This window comes from Triticum aestivum, chromosome 6B (genome assembly GCF_018294505.1).
Source record: "Triticum aestivum cultivar Chinese Spring chromosome 6B, IWGSC CS RefSeq v2.1, whole genome shotgun sequence".
NCBI classification, from domain to species: domain Eukaryota; kingdom Viridiplantae; phylum Streptophyta; class Magnoliopsida; order Poales; family Poaceae; genus Triticum; species Triticum aestivum.
Window position 1 is genome coordinate 517,521,112 of NC_057810.1, and position 18,540 is coordinate 517,539,651.

General features: G+C 46.0%; 1 protein-coding gene across 1 annotated transcript; it reads right to left on the reverse strand.

Moving 5' to 3' along the window:
- Window positions 1-486: 486 nt before the first annotated feature.
- LOC123134341 (putative glycine-rich cell wall structural protein 1) lies at window positions 487-1,221 on the reverse strand. Its single transcript, XM_044553610.1, has one exon. It carries the CDS (start codon window positions 1,164-1,166, stop codon window positions 669-671), a length of 498 nt encoding a protein of 165 aa, XP_044409545.1. The 5' UTR covers window positions 1,167-1,221; the 3' UTR covers window positions 487-668.
- Between the last annotated feature and the right edge of the window lie 17,319 nt (window positions 1,222-18,540).

An 18,540-nucleotide genomic window follows, 5' to 3' on the forward strand; every position in this document is an offset into this window, starting at 1 on the left:
GCTTGTTGATCCTTTTGCTATATATGTATAAGCCTGCGTGCTTTTGGAATGTGTGTTGTATTGCGATACTTGCTGACCTGGATGGTCTCCTATTCCTTTTGAACCTTGTTTGGATGCTGTCGAGTAGCTTTATTGATTTAAAGCAGGACGCCTCTAGTGTCTTCCTTTCAAAAAATATCATCTTGAAATTTACGAAGTCACCGTAGGCACATCGTCGTCAACGGGGACGTCTACTCCCACCGAATGCGCGTCATCGAAAATCCTGAAATAATTTCAGGAATAAATGCGAGCATCAGGATTTAAATCCTGATGGGCTGGAAATACCACGGTCCCTCTAACCATCCAATCACAGGTTGGTTCGCTTTACTTAACCTCGTCGAGTCGTCAATTATATTGGGTGATTGGCATCAGGCAGAGAAAAATACGAAGCGAAGTGATACATACATGCATCAGCAGATCGACCCGTGATACGGATCGAGTCGAGACTGAGAGAACATGCAACAATGATATACAACATTCGTAGGGTACAACCGTACAAGTACACCATCGTTTAATTATAGAAGTATATAGACTGCTTTAGCTTTATTAGCATTATGATTTCTGCCATGACGTATACTGATCGCATCTCTGCATGGCTAAGAGAGTAACGACACAGGCGGCTTCAGTTTTTAACGCCACCCTCCACCGCGGAATCCACCGCGCTTGTTCCAGCCAGCGCCACCATCTTCGCCGCCAAACGCTCCTTCCCCATTATAACCACCAGCACCGTTGCCACCATAGCCACCGGGATATCCACCGTATCCGCGATCGCGTGGACCAAACGTTCTTCCGCTTCCTACGCCACTGCCACCACCTTGGCCCCCGCCGCCTGCATCACCGCTGCCACCGTAACCGTATCCGAAACCGGAGCCCTTTCCAACAGGCCCGGCAGCCCATCCCCACTCGTACTTCCAGGTGGAACCGTCAGGGATGGACCCCTGGGCGGACCCCGAGTCGCCGGTCCACCCAGGCGGAACCGGCGGCACAGTCTTCCCCGGCGACGGCAGCCCGTCCTTCTCGCCGTCGGCCTCGGCGCCCGCGCACTGCACCAACGCAGGCGCAAAGAGGAGGAACGCGAGCGCGAGCCCCGCCAGCTGCGCTTGCCATTGCTTACCGCCGCTCTCCATGGTATCGTCCTTGAGCTCTTGACCTTCTGGGTTCGTCCTGTAATGTGCTTGCAGTGGATGCCCCGCGCCCTATTTATAGCGCTCGATCATGGGGCTGGTGGTCCGGAGCAATCGATCACGCACTACCGTCCACTTCCTGGGAGGATTTACCCTCTTCGCTGCGGCTTTGGTCGTTTGCCTTGCGACGTCGCGATTTTTCCTGTGCCGACTTACTAAAGTCTCTCGCAAAAGCAGCTTATCTAGTCAAGCGTCATGTGCTCGCGGCGCACTGGAATTGCACGAAAAGGAAATGCGAGCTGTTATTGGTTAATCTTGTTCCTATGCCGAGAGTCCCGTGACTGAAGAATCTGGTAGCTGCCAGGGCTGGGCAAAATTCTGATGCCACGGCTTGACCATGTCCGTCCGTTCCCACTCTTACAAAGATCGACGGTGCATGTAGCAAGATTGCCATGGCACGGAAATATCTGGGTACATCGCGCGCCCGTGAGCACAAAGCGTGCCGGTAAAAGGAAAGGGAGAAAACGATATGGAATTGAACACGGGTGCAGTCCATTTCAATCCTGCACTAATTCAGGCTGTTGACCGCCATTAGATGGCAGTGTTGGCGTGTGTGAAGGTCGTAATCAAGTGGCCAGGATATCTCTGCTTTTGCACGCTGCAAGGCCACGGTAACCGGCATCGAAGTTAGTGGCAAGCTTAGCCGATAACTTCGACCTTGTGGTTTAACAAGGACATCTGCCCTTTGTATACCGTCCGGTAGGGAAATCCCAGAGATATTCCATCCCATGCTGCCGGTGGCTTAATCCGGACTTCTTTATTTTGACCGTCAAAAACGGATAGATTAGCCATTTTATTGCCCTAGGAAGAGAGGAAGCGTTGCGTATAATGTTTATTTAAAAAACATAGGATAGCGTACGATTTGTTTCTGCCTTGACTTGTACTTCAAGATGATCATGTACTCCTTTATATATGCCCATGAAGCTCAAGCAATATAACGAGTCCGCCCCCTTTGTTTTTGCCCAGCACCAGCCCGTCACCACCATCTACACCGACCACTTCATCTTCTCCGACAACCGCGGGCGATATTGGCCCTGCGCCGATTGGTGCCGCAATCGTCTCGAGTCCTTCTTTGCTAGCCTCTCCGACTTCTTCGACATGGCGTACAACTCGTGCAGGTCCCTCGTCTCCGCATGCCCGGTGCTGGCAACACTGATGTGTGCCTTCATCCACGAGGTGTATCCGGGCCTGGCAAGCTTGGTCGATGCCTCGTCAACTTCGTCTTCGTCCACGCATGTCCGATGCTGGCAACACCGATGCGTGCCTTTGTCCACGATGTGTCCCCGGACTTGGCACACCTGGCGCGACGCTCGTCAACAACATCTTCTTTCCGACGCACCACTACTTCGTCAGCACTGTGCCCATGCTAACTCAGGGCCCCCTTGCGCCCACGGCTCCACGGCGACTTCCTCGACACCGGCCACCCCGACTCAACATCGACTACGACGTTTTTCGCACGGCTACCTCGACCACGGCTACAGCATTCTCCGCTCTCGGCTACATCGACAAACGGCACAACGGGCTACCGCCTTGCTTGAGCAACCTCGTCGGTTTTCACTCTAGCCACGACTTCTGCGATATATCGACCACTACGACTGTGAGGGGTGTCCGTCAGCTTGCCTTCGGACTCTTCTCTAGTCTCACCGTTTGTGTCGCTACCATTGTGACTGCGGGGGGTGTTGAGTATAATGTTTATTTAGGAAACATAGGATAGCGTAGGATTTGTTCTTGTCTTGACTTGTACTTCAAGATGACCATGTACTCCTATATATATGCCCATGAGGCTCAAGCAATAAAACAAACTATTCCATCAATCCCTCTCTATCCCTTCTAACAGGAAATAAAAAGCTTGTATATATAGACACATCGTATGTAGTCTATACTGAAATATGTTGAACATCTAATATTTGTGAACGGGGGGAGTATCTTATGTTCAGTCACGGAAAGCCAGACAATTAAGAGTTGTTTTCATGCAGAAGTAAAGTGTGGGAGTCAATACGTTAACTGATCTTCATCCCTTCTCGAGATCAAAAATCTAAGAGAGAAGCCAAGTAAAAGCCCTAAATATCCCACATTGTGAACATGTGATCTCGTGTTGACCCTGAGGTTTCATGCGAAAGCTCCGGTGCTCCCCCTAACCTAATTTCCGAGGGGTATTTCTGTCCCCGTGAGTTTTTTTTTCCTGGCCCGCCGTAGCCCAGATCCAAGCCCTATATAGCCATGTACAACCCAGGCCATATACATACAGTATCCTGGTCCGAAAAAAAACATCACACAACCCCACGACCACGTAGGACCTGCCGGATCCAATCATTCACGCAGCTCCATCAATCTCGCGAGCATTCATGTAGCTCCATAATTCACGCAGTAGATCTCCAGCAGTGGCTATCTCATCGCCGGCGATCTCGTTGGACAGCGGGCGCGGCAACGTCGTGAATCTCCAGCATTCACAGATACTGCATCCCGCGTCCCCCCGCACCCCTCTTGTCTCGCTCGCGGCAACATCGAACGAACTACCGCTGTCAGAGGTAGTGGTTAACCTAGCGGGGCGGGTAACCTACCTACCCGGCGGCGCATGCGATTGTGGATCTTGTTCCGGTAGTGCTGCTCCTCGTGATATGGGTTTCTTCAGTGTAGGGTTCACGTAGCGTCGGTTGCCGTCGGCTGTGTCCACCACGACTATCGTTATTTGATGTGGCGGCTAACCTAGGTATCCGGCGGCAGAGGTAATCAAAGATCTAGCTAGGTTTTTTAGTGCTGCTCCTCGCGATTGAAAGTGATCACGATGGGTGTCGTGGCCATCTTCCTGACTTGGTTTGGCAGATCTGAACGGCCTCGGTTGGGGTTGTTTACATAACATCCGTGATCGTGTGCTATGTGTTGTATATTTCTTCATTGATAATGTTAGAGTACGTAATGGGCCTGGGCTGGCGGTGTAGCCTGTTAGTCTTAGGGTTAATTAGAGATAAGGGTCGCTTGCTTAGGGGTCAAGTAAGCCTTGCTTGGGAGTCAAGTAAACCTCTCTATATACAGAGAGGAGATGTATCAATCTAATCAAGCAAGAATTAAGAAGGAAATCAATTCCATCTTGCCAGGCCGTGGGCAAAAGGCCCCCGGCCGGCCCTCTCACACCCTCCTTTTAGCAGCGCCATAACAATTTGGTATCAGCTAGCTTCGGTTCGATCATGTCTTCACCGCCGCCAAGCCCGTCTCTTCCGCTGCCGGTCACCTCGTCGCCTCCGGCGACCACCACGACCATCGCCCCGCTCCTGCCCGCGCCGGGATCCTCCGTCGCGCCCGCCCCCGCCGTGCTCACCCTGGAGGTGTTCGGGGTGCTGCGGGACCTAACCCAGGCGGTCCAGGAGATCCACATGTTCTTGGCCGGGTCCTACGGGACGCCCCCGGCTGCGCCGCCCATCGCCGCCCCCGTGCCGCCGTGGCTGCCGTGGCAGCCGCCGCACCAGGCGGCCTTCGCCGGGCCGCTGCAGCTGCCATCCATCGCCACCATCGCCCAGCCCTGGCTGCAGTGGCAGCTGCCGCTCCTAGCGGCCTCCGCCGCGCCCGGCGCTTTGCCGCAGCAGCCACTGCCGCTGCCCGACGCGACACCGCAGTAGCCATCGCCGGTCAGCTCCGCCGCCCAGTATGGGATGCCCTATGACGGGACTACGACGACCTTGTTCCCATCAGCGCCGCCGCCATCCCAGGGCGTCCACATCCAGCAGATCAAGTCCCCGCCGCTGCAGTCACCGCTTCCGTCTTGGATCGCTACCCGCCACGTGTCGGCGGTGGTGAGGCTGCAGGCTGCTGCGCGCGGCCTCCTAGCGCGTCGGCGTGTGCGGGAGATGCGTGGTCTGCAGCTGCCGCTCCTCCAAGTTGCCCTTCGCTGCGCACAGGACCTCGATCTCGTCCACTGCGTCCAGGATCTTGGGCATGCGGTTTCCCCCACGGGCGGCGGGCATGCTGTTTTCCCCGTGGGCAGCGACCTCAAAGTCTGCGACATCGGCGGTTGGGGGGCGCACCCCTCCTCGACATTCTCCATCGCAAGCCCTCCACTCTTCCCTGTGCAGTGCAGACCAATAGCCATACACATGCACTCCTTTTGTCCAGGTGGTGTCCATGGGATCCAGGTGGCTGTACACGTGCACGTCCAAAATAAAGCGTCCCAGTCTATTTCAGTTTGAGAGTAATAACACAAGTCGAGATGTAAAAGGCTTGTTTTTAGGTGTTAGGTTTGTGTTGCGTCGAGTCATGGTTATAAGTTGGTTAGGTTGCAGCTCGAGGACAAGCTGCATGTCCAGGTGGGGTGTAGTGTTAGAGTACGTAATGGGCCTGGGCTGGCGGTATAGCCCGTTAGTCTTAGGGTTAATTAGAGATAAGGGTCGCTTGCTTAGGGGTCAAGTAAGCCTTGCTTGGGAGTCAAGTAAACCTCTATATATAAAGAGAGGAGATGTATCAATCTAATCAAGCAAGAATTAAGAAGGAAATCCCTTCCCTCTTGCCCGGCCGTGGGCAAAAAGGCCCCCGGCCGGCCCTCCTTCTAGCAGCGCCATAACAGATAATGTTTTGACATGTGTTGATACATATTATTTGTTGTAGGAAATGGCGGATGAGGAGTTAACTGATATGATGGTAGACATGGAGTTTGGAGAACTGATGAAAGACTGGATAGAAGATTGGTCAGATGATGAAAATTCAGATCGTGGAGACCGGTCAAAGAATGGGAACAAATGGGAAGATCTTAATGTGAGTGACATTATCATGTTGTTAATTTTTGGTGGCATCCGACAACATTATATTTTTGTGTTGAAAATTTAAAGATGGATGAGCATGATGATGGTCAGAAAAACAACTCGGAGCTCTCGAATGAAGATTACATTAGTTAGGTATGGAAGTGAAAAAATTTGTTGGCATACAAATTGAATTAATTCTTGAATATTATATGATAAGTAATTATGTATTTGTGTTGTATTTTTCAGTTCATTTCTGAATGCCATAATGCGTATGACTATTACGGTTAATCCGACGCAGAGACATGCCTTAACGACGAATCATTAGATGCACCTGATTCTGGGGATTTGCAGTCGTCGGTCATCATGAGTGAGGTATGTGTGTAATCAATGTTCTATGGAAGTAATGTTAAACCATAGAAAACTGTTTTCATGGCTATGTTTTGATTGTGTAGGTGACAGAAGATGATGGGGCAAAGAATGTCCAAGATACTGCCAGTGCAGATGATAAGAGGGATATGTTCATGCAGATAATGGAAATGACTTTTATGTCTCACGATGATGTGTATGATTTCTACAACAACTATGTTAGAGTTAATGGTTTCAGCATTAGAAAGAATAAGGTCAGCTATAGCAAAACCGATTCACATCATATGCGTTATAGGTGGTTTGTTTGTTCCAGACAAGGGAAACGTGACAGCAAGTTGCTAACCGAGGAAGGACACAGCCGTAGGCTCAGAGCCGAGACACGCTACTTTTGCGAATCGCACCTGATCGTCAAGCTTGACCAAAAGCGTGGGGTTTGGTATGTTGAAAGTTTTGAGGACAAGCATAGCCATATGTTGGCAGGAACGGACGAGGTACCTTTTCTTTGGTCCCACAAAAAAATCAAAGACTACCAGAAGCATGAGATAAGGTCCATGGGAGCTGCAGGGATTAGAATTCATGACATGATGGATTCCTTCATCAGCAAACATGTATGGTATGGCGGTGTTGGTTTTACCAGGCGTGAAATATACAACCTTTGTGCCAGGGAGAAGAGGAAGCTGCTTTCAAAAGGTGATGCTACCACAGCCATAGGCATCATGGCCAGTAGGAAACAGAGGGATCCTAGCTTCTTTTTCGAGTACAAGCTAGATAAGGAAGGACACTTGAATAGGATGTTCTGGTGTGACTCCTAGTCTTGTCATGACTATGAGGACTTCGGTAACGTGCTTGTATTTGACAGCATGTACAAGATGAACCGCTATCGTATGCCATTCATACCTTTTGTTGGTCTTAACAATCACCGGAAGACCACTATTTTGGTCGTGCCAGAGTTTCGGACGAGACTAAACAGACATATGTGTGGCCGCTGCAGACTTTTTTGAGGTCCATGTGTCAAAAGATGCCGAAGAGTGTAATCACAGATGCCGATGCTGCGATGATCAAGGCAATTCACGAAGTGTTGCCAGACGTGTGGCACCGTATATGTACATGGCATATAGAAAAAATTATGAAGATTCACCTCAGTCACAAGTCCTTGAAGGAGTTCCAAACTCTTCTGTACTACAGCACATCCACGGCCACGTTTGAGGAGAGATGGCACGCGTTTTACAAAAGATGGCAGTCGGAAAAAACTGTAACATGGTTGAGACGGATGTATAAGAAGAGGAGACTGTGGGCCACAGCTTATCTGACAGAGGGGTTTTGGCTTGGCATGAAAAGCAACTAGCGGAGTGAAAGCCTGAACTCATGCCTTCACCTTCACCTAGACGGTGCAATGACCCTGGTGGATATGATTTTGCATTAGGAGAACGCCGTTGTACATATCCGTGAAAATGAGGCGCGAGATAACTGCACGGCCTCACAGAGTTTACCGGTGCCAGTTACTAGCTCGAGGGAACTTGAGATAGCTACTTCTCACATCTTCACTCCAGCAAACTTCTATATGTTGCAAGATGATCTTAGAAAAATTGACGACATGTAGATTGTAGAAATTAAGCTGGGAGACGGATCACAGCAGTACATCGTGGTCTGGAAGAATAACCGGAAGAGCCGTTCTTAGGTGGAGTATACACTAGTAAATTCCGCAGAACCTATAAGGTGTAGCTGCAGAAGAATGATTCGAAAGGGTCTACCTTGCAAGCACATATTCCATGTACTGAAGTTCTTGAACATATCTGAAATACCAAAGTGTTTAGTTTTTGTTCGGTTCACGAAACAAGCAAGGTTGGGACTGCCCGCGAGGCGCACAAGCGATCTGTTGGGATTTGGTTGGACTGGGGCAGGGGAAAGAATGAAATATAGCCAGGTCAGTGTGTTAGCATTAGAAGCTATGCATGCGGCATGCAAACACCCAGCTTTGTGGGATCAGTTACAGGATAGTTTGAAGGCTGTGATAGCTAAGAGTCATGAGTATGATCTGCTAAAGGAAATTTTGAGTAAGAAAAAAATGACTTTAGGAAGTGTGCAGTTGAATATGTAGACAATGGTGAAGGCAACATGGTTGCAGTTAAAGATCCTATGAAAGTGTCAAGCAAAGGTTCAACAAAGGTAGATGAGAACCGCCCTGTCTCGAAAAATGGTAGTCCACTCTCTTTTGATGAGCTGAAAACTCGGTGCGGCACTTGCAAATTGCTAGGACACACTAGACGTAGCAAGAAATGCAAACTAAATCAGAAGTAAGCTTTTGTATGCATTGTGGATTATTAAAGTTTTTATCATTCATTAACTTATCTTGTCTTTTATCATGTGCAGAAATGTGGAGAAGGAAGAAGGGTAGAACACTTGCTTCAATTTTTTACGGATGAACCAAGTGAACTGGACAGTATATCCTTCACATTATGGCATCAAATTTAGTTCGACGTTTAACATCAAGTGTTTGGTTCCTAAATATTGTAGCAACTCGATCGACACTTTGTTTAGTAGGAGTGTCAACCTTTTACATCTCTAAATAAGCAACAAAATCCGACCTAAATAAATTAGTTATACATGGTTGGGAATAATAGATTGCAATGTCACTGTATTATGACCGGGGTGGGAGATAGAAAGAATATTGTACATTTCCCCTCCCCACATCCTAACTGCCATTAGATAAGTAACTTACCACTCCCCACCACACATTCACCCACCTCCCACGCGCATCGGTTCGAACTCCCCTCTTATCCCCACCTAAAGTAGATTGAGAAAACCCTCGCCGGTGACCGCTCCAGCCGCCTCCATGGAGAGAAGCCTCGACTGGTAGAGAGCGATGATGGAGCTCTCCGGCGATGACGAGGGGTGGCGCGCGCAGTTGACGGAGGTGTGCGGCTGGTTCCCCGGCACGGAGATGTTGGTCAACCACGCGCGTGGCCTCGTCAAAGTCCTCACCGACACCGAGAAGAAGTGCGCCTTCCCCTACGGCTGCGGCGTCTCTCCGGCTCTCCTCCTCGTCTGGGCAATGCGAGTGGCCACGCTGAGTGACTCCCCTATTCAGCGCGCAAGGTGGTGGATGTACCGCTCCACCACTATGACACTGTGGCAAGATCCAGCATGCATCGCATCAAGGGCGGAGCGCGTCAACGTCGAGCTCGCTCTCCCTACGCCCGTCAGCCCGGACTACCAGGTCCGCCACGTGCCAAAGCCAGTCCTACGATTGGGCTCTAACATCGTGGAGGACGACGTGGATGAGGTACTAGTCATCCCTGATGACCATGAGGAGGGCGAGGCGGACACCGTGCAGATGGTAGCGTCGGTCGTAGTCGAGGGTGGCAAGACAATGCCCATCGACATCGAGCTCCTTCCCCTCCTCCCTGACATAGTGAAGGTGGAAGAAGAGCAGGTGGATCAGGATCAGGTGGTGCAGCTGTCGAAGAGGACGGCGGTAAAGAAGAAGGATTCTCCGTGTGTGGTGCACCGCTCACGCCGCCTCAAATTTCGGAAGAAGTGAAAATGGGCACAGTTGCTGAAGGAGGAGGAAGCTGCTGGTTATCTTAAGTTAGGTATGATGTTATATGTTTGACCTTATAAGTTAACAATATTTTGTGTTTGATGTTGGTTAGGTATGCTTTTATATGTAGGCTTATTAGTTATGCAATCGGTACGGTTTGGTCGGGTTCTTTGTGACTGAAGAACTGAATATCTACTGCTCACCCTATGTGTCAAGTTCAATTAAATTTCAGAATATTGAATATGTACTGTTGCTTTGCTTCAGTGTTGCATCAAAGGTGTAGGTGCTGCTAGATGTTGCTCCTATGTTGCAACAAGACAATGAACTGGGGTGCTGCACAAATCAATAGTGTTGCTAGGTGATGTGCCCATGTGTATCACTTACCAAATATAGAACATGCCAAAAGTGCATTGTGTGCCAAATATAGAACATGCCAAAAGTGCATTGTCTGCCAAATATAGAACACGCCATCATGATGGCCCCATGTTATTTCTACCGCAATCTCTGTTACACTATGCCCATAAACTGAATAGCAAATAATTCATCAGCATTTCATCATGTCAATAACAACAATGTCAATAACTTTATGAACAATCTACTTGCTAACTATGACAGCAATCATAATGGCAAGCATGCCAAGATACAACAGACCTCCATATCCTAAAATCCTATCCCTATAGAGCAATATTTCCTTGTTCATCTTAACCATTGCCCTCTTTTCTTTCTCATTCCTTCTAATTTCAACTTCATATTTTGTAATCTTAGTCTCCAGTTTCTTGTTCTTCATGGCAAGATACTTAATGACTGACTTTGCTTTGCTATACCACTCCCCATAAACCCATTCAACATAATCAGAAGTGATATAATCCTAAATAAATCATGAGCAATTCAAGTCAATTTATAACTGAACTTGTCACTGCAAGCGGTAAACATTGAACTTTTTTGCAGCTTGACCGCAATAGCAGTACTAGTTTGAAGATCATGCTCAGTAGACTAACCTCAAACCCACATCCCAAGAATGCGCTGCCAAAATTGTCTGCATCTATGCAGACACGGCCACCAGGAGTTTCCTGATGACCACATAGATGGAGCTTGTTAGGGGCACAGGTCAGGAATTGTGGGAGATAATGCTGGGATGTAAAGAACAACGGTAAAGAACTTACCTTTTTGCCACCAAAGTGTACCACCAAAGAAACCCTAGCCGTGGGTTCTCCCAGCCTGCTGCCGCCCATGAAACCCCAGTCCCCTATTCCACTCGATCCGCCGCCGCTGCCTGCTGTGCCACTGAATCCACCCCACCTGCTTGTAGGACCCAGGGTTCGACCTAACTTGCGGTTGCCACCGCTCTTCTCGCTGCAGCCACAACCGCCTGACACCCAGCTCACTGTCATGCTTTCGCCATCGAGATTTGGAGGGGCAAATGGAGAGAGAGAGCTAGAGATTTGGAAAGGGAAAAGAAAAGGGGAAAGATCGATGTGAACCTGGCAAAATGGGCTGGTGTAGCCCTGCCGGCATGATAGGCCGCCTGTGGGGCCCCTCACGTGGTTAGATGGGCCGTGCCTGGCATCATGGTGAGTACAGAAAAGTTAGTTATACATACAATAAAAAAACGACGGGTTTGTCAAACAAAATAGAAACACATGATGCCTGATAACACGCGATAGAGCCAATGAGCTGACATGACTAAATTTCATCTTTGTAATGTTATGTTTTGGCTCGATATATTTACTTAGCTAACATGACTACTTTTCATAATCATGTGATGAGGGGGAATTACCAGGAGATTATGCAAAATGATGACATGCAGATAGCTAAGGCAGAAGGCTAAGCTTTTTAGAGTTTAAAAAAAGTAAAGAATGTGAAAATTTTAATATGAAACTTAGGAGAGCACTTGAAGAGAAAAATAGAATGTGAATACTATTAATGTGAAAAATACAATTATAAAAAATTGGAGAATGAGAAAAATATTAAGCAAAAACAATTGATAAGTGAAGCCAAAAATTTATTGGTACGACCGAATTGTCTTGTACGAGCGAATTGTACGACGAATTGTCTGGTACGAGTGAATTGTCTGACAGACGCATACACATGTATGTGTCACAATATTCGAGATGCCATGTTTATTACATAAAAATGATAGAAACCTAAGATAATCATGCCGTCGGAACCTTCGACCGGACTAAATCCAAACCACTAAAACTTGAATCTTGCATGCCGCATGAATTCTTTCGGCACGCCTTTTCCTTGCGATTTCGTGAATTTTGTTCTTCACACACTCCATCGTGTTCGAAGGTGACATAATCAACTCGGCGACGAAACAACTTCTCCTAGCGTCAACGGTGGCCTAGAAAAAAATGACATAAAGGTTACATGAACCGAAGTTGCTACACGACCATACTAGCTAGTCTACAAACGTAAATAACAACATACCTGTAAAAAATCGCGGGTCATTCGGTCCCCGTCCCAATGTTCTAGACATTTTGTGACAAAAAGGCCACAAGAGTTCATGGTATATATGCCAACATTGGCGGTGGGCAATACGAACATGTGTGTTGTTGTTTGAATGTGCATGATGTCCTATTAACTCACCCATCCTCTTGCTGGTTCATGTCATACTCATTGATAGGCCACTTACTTATGTCCGGATATTTCCCTGTTGTAATAAGATTTGCTTGACGCATATCGTGTGCAATAGCCATTCACTATAAAGAGGATAGTGTTAAAGAAGAATCATAAACAACATGTAAGACCAATGGTACAAATGTTGGTTACATTACCAGTGCTTTACAGTCTTTTCTGTCAGCTCCAGAGGATAGAGGGAGTCGAGAACTTGGAATTCTTGCTTGATCATGTGCATGACAACGGCCATCCAGTGGGAATTGTCGATATTCAACGCGATATACGTCTATAGTGCAAAAACCCATTATGGATCAAACGAAATACTTGATGAAATGTCCTGTAGTGAAGAATTACAAACATGACGTACCTTATCATGCACAATATACTCTTTTCTAACTCTATTAACTGCTCTAGCTTTGGACAGAGCACTATCCAGGCTGCAGCTCGACGCCAATGGATCATCTCACGCAATAGCGTGATCTACAACGGATTTTGAACTCCACGTTGGACAGAGGTAACTGTAGGACCTTGAGAAGAGGTGTCTAGAGGGGGGGGGGTGATTAGACACTAAGTACCAAAGTTGCAGTTTTTAAGATTCTTTAAAGTTTAAGCGGAGTTTAGGCACAATTTCAACATTCACAATACATATCAAGCAAGCATGCAAAGAGTTTATGAGCAGCAGAAAGTAAAGCATGCAACTTGCAAGAAAGTAAAGGGAAGGGTTTGGAGGATTCAAACGCAATTGGAGACACGGATGTTTTTGGCGTCGTTCCGATAGGTCGTGCTATCGTACATCCACGTTGATGGAGACTTCAACCCACGAAGGGTAACGGCTGCGCGAGTCCATGGAGGGCTCCACCCAAGAAGGGTCCACGAAGAAGCAACCTTGTCTATCCCACCATGGCCGTCGCCCACGAAGGACTTGCCTCACTAGCGGTAGATCTTCACGAAGTAGGCGATCTCCTTGCCCTTACAAACTCCTTGGTTCAACTCCACAATCTTGTCGGAGGCTCCCAAGTGACACCTAGCCAATCTAGGAGACACCACTCTCCAAGAAGTAACAAATGGTGCGTTGATGATGAACTCCTTGCTCTTGTGCTTCAAATGATAGTCTCCCCAACACTCAACTCTCTCTTAATGGGTTTGGATCTGGTGGAAAGAAGATTTGAGTGGAAAGCAACTTGGGGAAGGCTAGAGATCAAGATTAATATGGTAAGAATGGAATATCTTGGCCTCAACAGATGAGTAGGTAGTTCTCTCTCAGAAAATGTATGCTGGAAGTGTAGGTTCAGTCTGATGGCTCTCTCCACGAATGAAGAGGAGGTGGAGGGGTATATATAGCCTCCACACAAAATCTAACCATTACACACAATCTGCCAAACTCGGTGGGACCGAATCGTTAAACTCGGTTAGACCGATTTAGCAAATAATGTGACCGTTAGGGTTTTCGGTGGGACCGAAATGCAACTCGGTGAGACCGATATGGTTAGGGTTAGGGCATAACGTAATCTCGGTAAGACCAATTACACAAACTCGGTGAGACCGATTTTGGTAATAAGCTTTCCAGAGAGTTAGTCAGGCAGACTCGGTGGGACCGATTACTCAAACTCGGTGGGACCGATTTTGGTAATAAGTTTCTAGAGAGTTTGCATTGTAATCTCGGTAGTACCGATTTCTCAAACTCGGTGAGACCGATTTGATAATGGACATACACAGAGAGATTACAATCCCATCTCGGTGAGACCGAGATCCCTATCGGTAAGACCGATTTGCTTAGGGTTTGTGGTAGTGGCTATGACTTATGGAATCAGTGGCGCCGGATAGAAAGTTTCGATGTGACCGATTTTGGCTTTGGGTTTAGGTCATTTGTGCATGTGGGAAAGTAGTTGAGGGTTTTGGAGCATATCACTAAGCACATGAAGCAAGAGGCTCATTAAGCAACACCTCATCCCTCCTTGATAGTATTGGCTTTTCCTATAGACTCAATGTGATATTGGACCACTAAAATGTAAAATGAAGAGTCTTGAGCTTGAAGCTTGAGCCAATCCTTTGTCCTTAGCATCTTGAAGGAGTTCCCACATCCTTTGGTCCATGCCACTCCATTGTTGAACTTATCTGAAATATACTAGATAAAGTGTTAGTCCAACAAGAGATATGTTGTCATTAATTACCAAAACCACCTAGGGAGCACTTGTGCTTTCAATCTCCCCCTTTGTGGTAATTGATGGCAACATACATCAAAGCTTTAGATAATGATATACAGAATAGCAAGCAAAGCTTTGGAAAGACATGTAACAAGCATAGGCTCCCCCTACATGTATGCAATCATGTGAATATGGAATATAGAAGCATGTGAGAGCATAAACATGATAGAGCAGGCAATGTGCTACATGTATCTTGGCCATATGCATCAGAGCAAAGGATGTTAAAGAAAATACCTTCATGCTCATTAGCTCTTCTTGCAAACAATATGTACATCAGCAAGAACTCCTCATACACATGCTTGTGATGCATATACTTACCTTGTAGTCCTGAGTTGTCTTAGGATGAAATGAACCTGTGTAAACAAGGTTAGATAACACAAATACATCTACTAGCCAGAGCAAACAGAAGAAACCACAAGAATACTAAGACTGGGATGACATGTAGAGAGTGAGTACCAAGTACCACATTGAATTAGACATGTACCCAAGAGTAAAGATATGCAATGAATTTAAATGATCTCTTTCCCTTAGATGTCTTGCTCCCCCTGAATCTAACATGGGATACTTGGAGAAGATAGGGAACAGAAAATTAGAGCTGAAAGAAAACAGAGCTGAAAGATATGAATGATGATCAGAGCTAATGTATGCTAATGCAAATAAGCATAACAAAACATATGAACATGTCTCTCCCCTCAAGAAGACATGTGGACATCTCTCCTCTTGAACACCAAGCATCTGGGATCCTTGAGAAATACTTTCTACTTAAGTATCCTCTCCCCTGGAAATCTCTCTCTTCCTTTGAGGGTCTCTCCCCCTAGAGGGTCTCTCTCTCCCTTAAGAAGGAAGGTAATAAGCTTTGATGCTTTCTCTCTCTTCAGAAGATAAGCTTTGATGTTCTCTCTCTCCCCCTTTGACATCAATTTCCAAGAAGGGTCTTCTGGAATCTGTCGAATGGGTTTGATCCTTGAGACACAGAACAAAGCATTGATAAAAATGTGATGCTTGTAGAGGACAAGATTCATTGAGTGGAGCTGGATCAGAAGAAACACAGAATATGTGGCAAAGAGTTTTTCCTATTATGAAATCGGTGGCACCGAGTGGTATGCTTCGGTCATACCGAAAAGATTCGGTTGGGCCGAGAATAACAAATCGGTGAAACCGAGTTCATTGCAGAGAAAACACTTGTCACCTCAGCTCACTAGACTAGTAAGATCTCACAAGGATTTGCAAGGGATTTACTGAAAGATGTGCAATGAATTGGAATGCAGAAAATGCAGAACAAACAGAAAGAAAGAAATCTAGATGAAGTTTTTTTTTGAAAGGGGAAACAAATATGCATGAGACAAATGCAAACACAGAAAAGAACACAAAAGAACTTCATCTAGAGATGGTCGGCAACAAATTCACCTATGTTAGAGTATATTGACTTAGGAGTCAAGTGAGATCACTTGATCATAGGTCATACTTATCGTTTAAGCTCAAAATGGGGTTGCCATTTTTCGTTTAATCATCTTGATGTATTCACATCTTGTCGAGTTGCTTTAGCTCATGACTTGGAGTAAAGCTTCTCTAAGATGGAACAACATACCTTCATTGGTGGTGTTGTCCATGTAGTTAAACTTGTGTAGGTTGCTCAAGGTTGATGTAGCTCATCAAGAATTTGGAGCACCACTTGGAATTTGAGTCCATCTACCTACATGGGTTAGTTATTGCAAGGAAGAGCACTTGTGTATCCAAGAATGACAATCTTGAAGCTTAACATAGAATTTGCCAATGGATATGTTTAAGAGGTTTCGTGCTTCCTTGCCTTCAACCACCAAGGTGTAGAGACTTGGTGATGTAGAGATTGCTCAAGATATGAGTAGATTAAAATATCATGGAATTTGATTCCACCAAGTACCTACAAGAGTTAGATAACATGCAAGATACAAATATATCCAAGACATAAGATATTCATCATAAGAGAAAAACATCAAGGATTAGTCATAAGCTCATGTCTTGCATGTATCCAATGGAGTTTCTACTCCAAGTTTGAAGCATCAATGATGTTCAATTCTCCTCTTAACCTGCAAAACACTTTCTCATCAAGAGGTTTAGTAAATATATCCGCTAATTGCTTTTCAGTGCGAACATGCTTAAGATCAAGATCACCCTTAGCAACATGATCTCGAATGAAATGATGATGAACTTCAATATGCTTAGTTCGAGAATGTTGCACAGGATTATGACCAATTTTAATAGCACTTTCATTGTCACAAAGCAATGGAACATGTCTCACGTATATCCCATAATCCTTAAGAGTTTGGGTCATCCAAAGTAATTGAGCACAACATGAACCAGCGGCAATATATTCAGCTTCGGCAGTGGACAAGGATACCGAGTTTTGTTTCTTGGAGGACCAAGACACAAGAGATCTACCAAGAAATTGACAAGTACCCGAAGTGGACTTTCTGTCAACCTTGTCTCCGGCATAGTCTGAGTCGGAATAGCCAACAAGATCGAAAGAGGCCCTCTTAGGATACCAAATGCCAAAGTTTGGTGTATGGATTAAGTATCTCACTATCCTTTTCACGGCCTTAAGATGACATTCCTTAGGAGCAGCTTGATATCGTGCACACATGCACACACTTAGCATAATATCAGGACGTGAAGCACATAGATATAACAATGAACCGATCATAGAGCGATAAACCTTTTGATCAACCAGTTCACCATCTTTGGTCAAGTCATTATGTCCACTAGTAGGCATGGGTGTAGACATACCTTTGCATTCTTGCATATTGAACTTCTTGAACAAGTCCTTGGTGTACTTTGTTTGAGAAACAAAGGTACCTTCCTTAGTTTTCTTGATTTGCAGCCCAAGGAAGAATTTGAGTTCACTCATCATGGGCCTCTCAAACTTCCGCGACATTAGCTTCCCAAACTTTTCACTAAAATGAGGGTTAGTTGAACCAAATATGATATCATCAACATAAATTTGGCATACAAATAGTTCTCCATTAACCCTTTTAGTAAAAAGAGTAGAATCAATTTTCCCAATTTCAAAGCCTTTTTCAATAAGGAATTTGGTCAAGCATTTATACCAAGCTCTAGGAGCTTGTTTAAGACCATAAAGAGCTTTGTGAAGTTTGTAAACATGATTGGGTTTCTTAGGATTGACAAAGCCGGGAGGTTGCTTAACATAAACTTCCTCCTCTATTTCACCATTTAGAAAAGCACTTTTAATGTCCATTTGGTACAAGGTGATATCATGATGATTAGCATAGGCAAGTAAGATGCGAATGGACTCAAGTCTAGCAACGGGGGAGTAAGTCTCACCATAGTCCATACCTTTGACTTGTGTGTAGCCTTGGGCGACGAGACGTGCTTTGTTGCAAACTACTTGTCCATCTTCATCTTGCTTGTTTCGAAACACCGATTTGGTACCGATGACGTTGTGGTTGTTGTCGGGCTTCTCAACCAATGTCCAAACTTGATTCCTTTCAAAGTTATGTAGCTCTTCATGCATAACATTTATCCAATCCGGATCTTCCAATGCTTCTTCGACCTTCATAGGTTCAATGCTAGAGATGAAAGAATAGTTTTCACAAAAGTTAGCTAAACGAGTTTTAGAGCGAGTGATTCTCCCGGTTTGAATGTCATTGTAGATTTGCTCGACGGGATGATCTTTAGCAACTCTTGCTCGAACTCGTGAAAGTTTTTGCTTGGGTCTTCGTTGAACATCTTCTTCATCTTGTTCTTCTTCTTCTTCTTCTTGGCCTTCTTCATTGTTGGCATTGTCGTTCTCTTGTCGTGGTGGAGAAGGAGGTTGTTGGCGTTCATCTTGATGCACTTCCTCGTTTTCTTCATCTTGGTGT